At 47.8% G+C, this 8,138-nt stretch overlaps 1 protein-coding gene across 1 annotated transcript; it reads left to right on the plus strand.

The window, feature by feature from the left end:
• Window positions 1–477: 477 nt before the first annotated feature.
• Window positions 478–2,001, plus strand: LOC131298666 (uncharacterized). Its single transcript, XM_058324139.1, has 2 exons — window positions 478–813; window positions 904–2,001. The coding sequence occupies exons 1-2, from the start codon at window positions 478–480 to the stop codon at window positions 1,999–2,001; spliced, it is 1,434 nt and encodes a 477-aa protein (XP_058180122.1).
• Window positions 2,002–8,138: the final 6,137 nt, after the last annotated feature.

Genomic DNA, 8,138 nt, shown 5'->3' on the forward strand with positions numbered 1-8,138 from the left:
GGACGCAACAGCAGGATGCGAGCGCCTAAGCTTTATGGATGCATACCGGGGCTATCGTCAGATAGCTTTGGCTCCAGAAGATAAGGAGAAGACAACCTTTATTTCTCCTCGGGGAACTTACTGCTACAAGGTCGTGCCGTTCGGCCTGAAGAATGCTGGTGCAACCTTCCAACGCTCCATCACAAAGATGTTTCCTAGTATGCTCGCAAGAATACTAAAGGCTTATATCGATGATCTGGTTTGTAAAAGCACATTCGCTCGGGACCACCTTTTCGGGATCTGGGAGAGGTCTTTGATGTTTTGAAACAGCGGAAGTTGCGCCTCAATGCTGAGAAGTGTGCGTTTGGTGTAAGCTCGGGGAAGTTCCTTGGTTATATTGTAAGCCGCCGAGGAATCGAAGCTGATCCCACACAGATCTTAGCCGTGCAAAATCTCCGAGCTCCGACTACTATAAAAGAGGTACAACGACTTACATGAATGGTGGCTGCCCTGAACCATTTCATTCGACGTTTGGGCGATTTTTGCCGTCCGTTTTTCCGAGCAATCACTACTAGCCGACGCAAATTTGTGTGGACCAAAGAGTGTGAGCAAGCTTTGCAATCCTTAATGCAATACCTGTCCCACGCACCTTTGCTCGTCAAGCCCCTTCCCGACGAAGATTTATATCTTTACCTTGCTGTTTCGGATCATGCTACCAACGCAGTGCTTGTTCGGACAGAGGGGATGGAGCATCAACCAATCTTCTACTCAAGCAAAACGATGATGGATTCTCAAATGAGGTATCTGCCCATGGAGAAATTGGCGTTGGCCCTCGTTTCAGCCAAAACGAGCCTCCTGCCTTACTTTCAATCCCATAGGATTGTGGTCCTCACTGAGTTTCCTCTCAAAGCTGTCCTACGGAAGACAGACACGTCAAGCCGGATCCTGAAATTTTCTCAAGACTTGGCCAATTTGGACATTCAATTTGAACCTCGGACCGCCATCAAGGGTCAGGCCTTAGCTGACTTCTTTGCCGAACTCACTCTTGGATTGCAAGACGAAGCCAATGCCTTGGCCACCGCTGCGGAAGAAGCTCGGATTCAGGATGAAGAAGTTTTGGAAGAACCATATAGCCATCCCGCGGAGCCCTTCCGCGCTCGGTACACCCTCGGACGAAAGAAATCGAAGCGGCAATGGAGGCTCTTCTCTGGCGACGCCTGGCGAATGACCGTCGATGGAGCCTTTAATGTTCACGGGGCTGATGCGGGCATCGTCCTTGTGTCTCTGAGCGGGACTGTGCATGAAAGCGTGGTTTCGATTGGGTACCCGGCGACGAACAACGAAGTGGAATATGAAGCTCTGATTGCGGGCCTCCAACTTGCTCTTCGGCTTGATGCAGATTCAGTTCACATCTTCTGTGACTCTCAGCTTATTGTGGGTCACTTAAACAACGATTATCAAGCCAAAGACCAGCGTATGAATGCTTACGTCAGCCACGTATTGGCCCTGTTCCGAGGATTTGGCCCAGTGGAAGTAGAATGGATTGCTCAGGAGCACAATGCACATGCTAACACCCTGGTAGGTCTTGCTTCGGTTTACAAGACCTCGGGCAGTCGTACTATTACCTTTGAAGAAGTTGCAACACCGAGCTTCGAGCAGACGTGCCAACTAGTAATGGCGATTTCCCTCGGTCCAAGTCAACTAGATCCAGTAATTGATTATCTGAAAAACCAGGTGTTGCCACCGAACAAACGCGAAGCACACAAACTCCATTGCCGAGTAGCCAATTATTTCCTGGATCCAAGCGACAACCTTTACCGACGGACTTTCACTGGTCCGGATTTGCGTGTCGTCCATGAAGACCACGTGCCGATTGTTCTGGAGGAACTTCACTTGGGTAGCATTGGGGCGCATTCCGAAGGACGATCCCTTGCACAGCGTGCGCTGACGCAGGGCTATTGGTGGCCGAAGATGGTTAAACAGTCGGAGGAGTACGTGAAGCACTGTGTTCGGTGCCAGTAGCAGGCGTCTCTCATCCACTAGCCTGCATTCCCCCTTAAAATGATCACGAGTCCCTGGCCATTCGTGGTTTGGGCTTTTGACATAGTTGGCAAGATGCCAAAGGCGCCTGGAGGATTTGAGTATATGCTTACAGCCACAGATTTGTTCACTAAGTGGGTTGAAGCTTCCCCCTTGGTCAAGACCACCGCAGGAGACGTGGAACGTTTTATTTGGAAGTATATCATCTCACGGTTCGGCGTACCTTACGCCATCCTTTCTGACAACGGCTCCCAGTTCGTCGCATCCGCCATCAAAGCTTTTTATGCAAAGTGCCACATCACGATCCATAATTCCTCCGTGGCTTATCCTCAAGGCAATGGACAGGCCGAAGCTTCTAACAAGACTATCACTCGGGGGCTTAAGCGCCGTTTGGATCGGAAACTCGGTAAATGGGTGGACGAGCTTCCACACATTTTATGGGCCTACCGTACCACCCCTCGGCGGTCTACCGGCCGTACCCCGTTTGCTATGGCCTACGGCATGGAAGCTGTCCTCCCCTTGTCTACTATGATTCCGATAGCCCGAACAGAAAATTTTAACCCAGTGGATAACAATGCTCTTGTGGGGGCCGAGTTAAACTTTGCCGAAGAACTACGTGACAATGCTAACCTTCGACATGCGGCATATCAACAAGAAGTAGCCAAGGGCTACAACCGAAATGTACGCGCTCGTCCGTTTAACGTTGGGGACTTGGTCCTTCGGATGGTTACCGAAGCATCAAATATAACCAAGCTGAAGGATCCCTATGAAGGACCCTACCGAGTGGTGGAAAAGATTGGACATGGTGTCTACAAACTCACTGAGATGGATGGAATGCCAAATGCTAATCCATGGAATGCTCAAAAACTTAGGAAATTCCATGGGTAGTACTGGCATCCTCCATCTTTCATTTCTTCTCTTATATTTACATTTTTTGTTCGGAATGTACGCCTTTGAGCGTCATGTACTTAATGCAAGTTTGTTTATTTATTCAGTTGTTCTCCTATTATTCTTTTAACTGGGGTATCTCATCTAGCCCCGGGTTCATGCCCTCGGGGCGCAGGTACTTCCTCCCCATGACCGATATGCTCGGTATGCACTTCATTTGTTCGGGCGAAATTCTCGTAGCCCTTGGTACTTTCGTTCGGGCGAAATTCTCATAGCCCATTATGGTTTGTATGTTCGGGCAAAATTCTCGTAGCCCACGATGGTTTGTTTGTTCGGAAGAAATTCTCCAGGCCAGTGATACAACGTATACTCGGGTGAGCTTTTCGCAGCCAAGTCTTTTCCCTCGGATGGACCACTCGCACTTTCCGTATTAACGACTGATGATTTTATTGTGTATCCATTTGTTTGCCTTACTGGATTCTCATTTTTTATCCTATGACCATCCACTAAGACATGGGGCTTATACTTGGCTACACAATGAAACTAATCCGAACAAAAAGACTTGGCATATTCTTATACTTGGCTACACAATGAATCTAATCCGAACAAAAAGACTTCATAAAGAGATTTGCAAGCTTTTTATAAAAGTCATCATTCGCAAAGGCATGGCGGTCGTAAATCGTTCAGCGCCATCCTCCAACCTGTTTTAATTACATCCAATGGTTCAGCAAAGTTCCAATTGTTCGGTGCTAACCATATTCAAAAAAACAAAAAAAAAAAAAAACACAGGAGAACGCCATTTCAAACTAAACTAGACTGAATTCAATTTGTTGAAGGAGCATCTGCGGGGGCTGGTACGGTGGTAGAGTCGGCAGCGTCAACTGTTGTATCTTCTGTTTCAGCTTCGATAGGGGGGAGGGGAGGTACTTCCACCGGAGTCCTCCTTTCGTCGTCAGGTTCAACTCCTGCGTCGTCGAAACGCCTGTTATACCCGAGCATGAAGCTTTCCTTGTGCTGACCCTCCTTAATTTCAGCTTGAACTTCAAGAATTTGGTCAGCCACATCCTCATCAGCTTGGGCGTACCCCTTGTCGTACCCTTTATCATACTGCCCCTGCAGCTCTTTCTCCATCTCCTTCTTCATTTCCTCTCGCCCAAAGGCTCTTCCTTCGGATAGGCCCTCCTCTTTTCCTTCGGCCCTTGTACGCTCGGCCGAGTCCTGGAGTCCTTTTATCAGGTCATTCAAATTTGAAATCTGAACTTCCTGGCCTTGTCGCACAAGCTCGGATTGCTCCAAGCTCTTCTTGTAGTCCTCGGCAACGCTTTTGTTATGCTCAACCGATTTCTTCAGCAGTTTGGACTTCTTATCGTGTTCGGTGAGATAACATTGGGCACTCATGATGGACTGGGTGCCCTGCAGTCAAAGCAAAATGAAAGTTATTTTGGGAAACTAGGGCAAGTGTACAAATAATCATTGCAAGTACGAAAAATTTACTTACTCTTCCAACATGAAAGTAATACTCGCTCAAGGCTGCTTTCAGAGACGGGGGGCTTTGTATATCCCTCGGTAAGGCCAGCCCAGAGTGGAGAGTAAAAGCTAGGGAGGGGTCCTCCTTCAGGCTGTCTGATTTCAAAACTTGCTTCTTGCTCGTTGTGACAAAGTTAGGCACCCACGGGGTGTCGAGGTCAGAGGACAGCTCCATCCTTTCTCTCTCTCTCTCTCCCCTAGCGTCCCCTTCGGTAGCTCCACTTCCTGGCTCTTCCCCTTCGGAGCTGCTTTTGTCTTTTTGCTCGCAAGTAAATCCTTCGAGGAAGAAGGAACGCTCAAAGGACGTTTTTTAGAGGGGGCGGGGGGGGGGGGGGGGGGGGGGGGGGGTGGTGTTTCTTGCTTGGCATGGAGCCCGAAGCACCTGGGACTCCAGCCTTCCAAAGCTCGGCCTTCTCCTTCTCCTTTTCCTCCAACTTCTTCTGAAGAACGGCTTTGATACTCCTCGGAGGCATCTCTTCTTATTCATGAAAGGACTTTTCTTCGGTGGGTAAGCGGATTGTCCCTTGGAGAGGTTTATCGAAGCTCGGAAGAAGCTCTTCTAGGATGTCCTCGGAGCCAACTTTAGAAGCTTGCTCACGCTTGTCGGTTACCTTTCGTCGGATCCAACCCTCGTACGTAGCTTTGTACCTGAGAATTGTTGGGGCGTCTCTTTCCTCCGCTGGAATGGTCAGGAGAGAATCAACAAGACCACAGCCCCTCGCCGCCCTTAAGAGAATCTTGTTGAGCTTGGTAGTATCTGCCGAAGGAAAACACAACAAAAATAACAGATATAAGTATAATAAGAACAACAATAAGAATAGCACCAAAAAAATGAATAACTGTTCTTACTCGGAGTCCCCCTTCGAGTGGCAATTTCGAACTGTCCATACTCTAGTTCGGGGAATTGGAAATTTCCCCGAACCTCAACATAATCGGAGGCCCATTTCTCCGAGTTGTACATACCCTCGGGAATGATTTTTTCTATCTTCCTTCGGGAGCATAGGTAGTACCGAGAATACCTAACGTTTCACGACATCATGTAATTTTCAAAAAAATGGTAGGCTTCGAGTCTGAACATCTTTACCTTAGCAAGCTTGATTACCGAGTGAATAATACGGTAAGAATTCACACTCAACTGGCATGGAGTGAGATTGAAGCGGTGAAGGATCTCACTCAAGACTTTATGCATCGGGAACCGTAGACCCCCTTCCGTAATCGCCATCAAGGGAACGGTGATGTGTTCGTCACTATATCTTATTCTGGGGCCCTGGACCGGCGTGATAATGACGTCATCAGGAAAGTCGTAAACTGCTCGGAAGAGGTTCAAGCTCTTCTCGTCTTGGAAGCACACCAAATAAGGGCAGGGATCCCTCCCCGTTCGGTTGGGAATTACATCGGGATCCAACTGAATGATTTTTTTCTTCGCCTTCGGAGGTCGCGACTAAGACTCTCCGACGACGCCGGTTTCCTCGTTCATTTGGCTTGACGAGGCAACAGGAGTTTCTCTTTCGGATTCAGCTTCGTCTGCCCCCTCAGCGTTTGCTTCCTCTTCCACTTCGTCGTGTGAAAGTTCTCTATCAGACGATTCCTCGTCTATATCTATAATATTGGGGTCTGGGCCCATTGTTTGGAGGGGAATCACCTTGGCGGGATAGTCGATCCCTTCTACTCCCTCGGGAACCCCACCGCTTGACCCCGTTCGGTAGCTCCGGGCTAAGTCTCTGATTACTTCGGCTAATCCAGGCTCAACTCTACCGAAGTCTAACGCTCCCGTATCCACCGACTGATAAGATTCGCTCGACGAAGTTGATTTCGAGGATTCCACACCTAGAAACAAATAAGTGCATGGGATAAGACCGTTAGCGATTTGCATGGCCAGAAGTCTAAGTGCCTATGTCCGGTGTTCTATGTTATTCCGAGAGATCTCTAGTCTACTCGGGTATTTCCCGAATGATCACCCTTCGGAAGAAATTCCGAAGAAGGGATTCCTACCGCTCGAGGAAACGATTGGGAACCCTACGTGTCTCTAATGAAGAGACCAGTGATTCAGAAGCTTAATACGTATTACCAAGCTTTTTAATAAGTGTTCCTTTGGGAAAAACTCATGCTTAAAGGTACCCTCGTGTTCGGAAGAACACGAGTTGAAGATGAACATATGTTCGAAAGAACACATGAACACGTGGGAGATTAGGTGACTGTTTTAGTTCAGGCGAAAAAAGGAAAAAACCCAACTTTAAGGGGGCTAGAGGCATTCAAAAATAACCAAAATGCATCGACAAATGAAAGAACTCGAGAAATACCTGAAAAATCGAGAGAAATCTGTGATCAAATCCTTCAAATCTGCAGATTTCTGGTGATTTCTGGTTTCAAACGGCGCTTGAACAGGGAAAACGATTGAGAATGGGGGAAAAAGAGATTTTCTCTTTCCATCCCCTGCCCTTTTATACTGAGTGCAGAATTCGAAGCGGTATTGAACCCTGGCCGTTGGATTTGAGCGGGAGATTGATGTGACGCTCGATGAAGGACACGTGGCAAGTAACGAAACGTGCCGTACGACCACCCAATGTAATCGTGACACCTGGCAACGTTTCAAATTGGCAGTTGCAGAAGCATTAAATGAAAGCTGCAAGCACATGTCAAAAGGTTCCAAACATTTTTTCCGTTCAACAACTTCAACGATTCGTCTAGTCATTCGTTCTTCGGATCTTCATTGACGTTCGGCCATTTATTATTCAACTCCTCGTTTCCGTCCGAGCAAGTAAAGCAGGAGTTGAGGGGCTATTGTAGGGGGCCGAAATATCAGAAGGACTATAGGGTTCACAAGGTCCAATGGGGGGAGCAGGTTCACATGCTATTTGACCCATCATCCAGTTGTCTCAGTTCGTCTCTAAATAAAGGTAAGCTTAGGTGTGATGTGTCATTAATCTTCCGAAGGATAGATGGATCCCCGGGTGCTTCTCCGAACGTTGTATGCTTATCCGAACGCACATAAACTCGAGTTCGCTCGGTGATCTTATCTTTTGCCCGGGGATGTCCTCTCGTTCGGCTAAGTTGTTCTTCGGATAGTACATCAAATGCTCGGAGAAGTTTCGTCACCGAGTATCACCGTTTATGGAACCTTCCAGAAGTATCTGTTGATAAGTAAGCTGTCTTTTCTGATATTCGAAGTGACATCTCTGAGCGATGTGACCTTTCTGACATCGACCCATGTGACTCTGTAAGATCTGGGAAGTGGCGCTCATTAAATGGCCCTACTGCATGACGTCATCCGAGCATAACTCGACGCGTGGAAAGCAAAGCCAACTTGCTCAGCACTCTACCCCTTCGCCTATAAATAGAAGGGTACTATCACTGAGAAAAGGGATCAGAAAAACTTCTTCTAAACTGCATTCTCTCCACTCTATTCTCTACTAGCCTATTTCTTACCAAACTTCTTCTTCTCCTTTTTTCACTTACTGACTAGTTCGTCGGAGCTTTTTTCCGGAGGAACATTCCCCTCCGGTTCTGCAGGTACCCCAGGTTCAACACCGTCTCCCACGGTCCAGCAGATAAAGAAAGCTACACCGGAAAGGTCACGAAGAAAACCACCCCCACACTACTCAGGGTTGAGAATTTATGGGTGTCCGGCCTATGTTCATGTTCCCAGTGATGAGAGGTTAAAGCTTGATGCGAAGTTTAGACAGTGTATCTTTCTTGGTTATGAG

The sequence above is a fragment of the Rhododendron vialii genome, chromosome 8a (assembly GCF_030253575.1).
Source record: "Rhododendron vialii isolate Sample 1 chromosome 8a, ASM3025357v1".
Lineage (NCBI taxonomy): Eukaryota > Viridiplantae > Streptophyta > Magnoliopsida > Ericales > Ericaceae > Rhododendron > Rhododendron vialii.

What these genes read in the sequence shown, in the direction of transcription:
- LOC131298666 (XM_058324139.1), top strand. Translation starts at nt 478, where the DNA reads ATGGTGGCTGCCCTGAACCATTTCATTCGACGTTTGGGCGATTTTTGC. An exon ending in AGAAATTGGCGTTGGCCCTC is followed by an intron (nt 814 to 903) that starts GTTTCAGCCAAA and finishes GTCCTACGGAAG; the next exon opens with ACAGACACGTCAAGCCGGAT.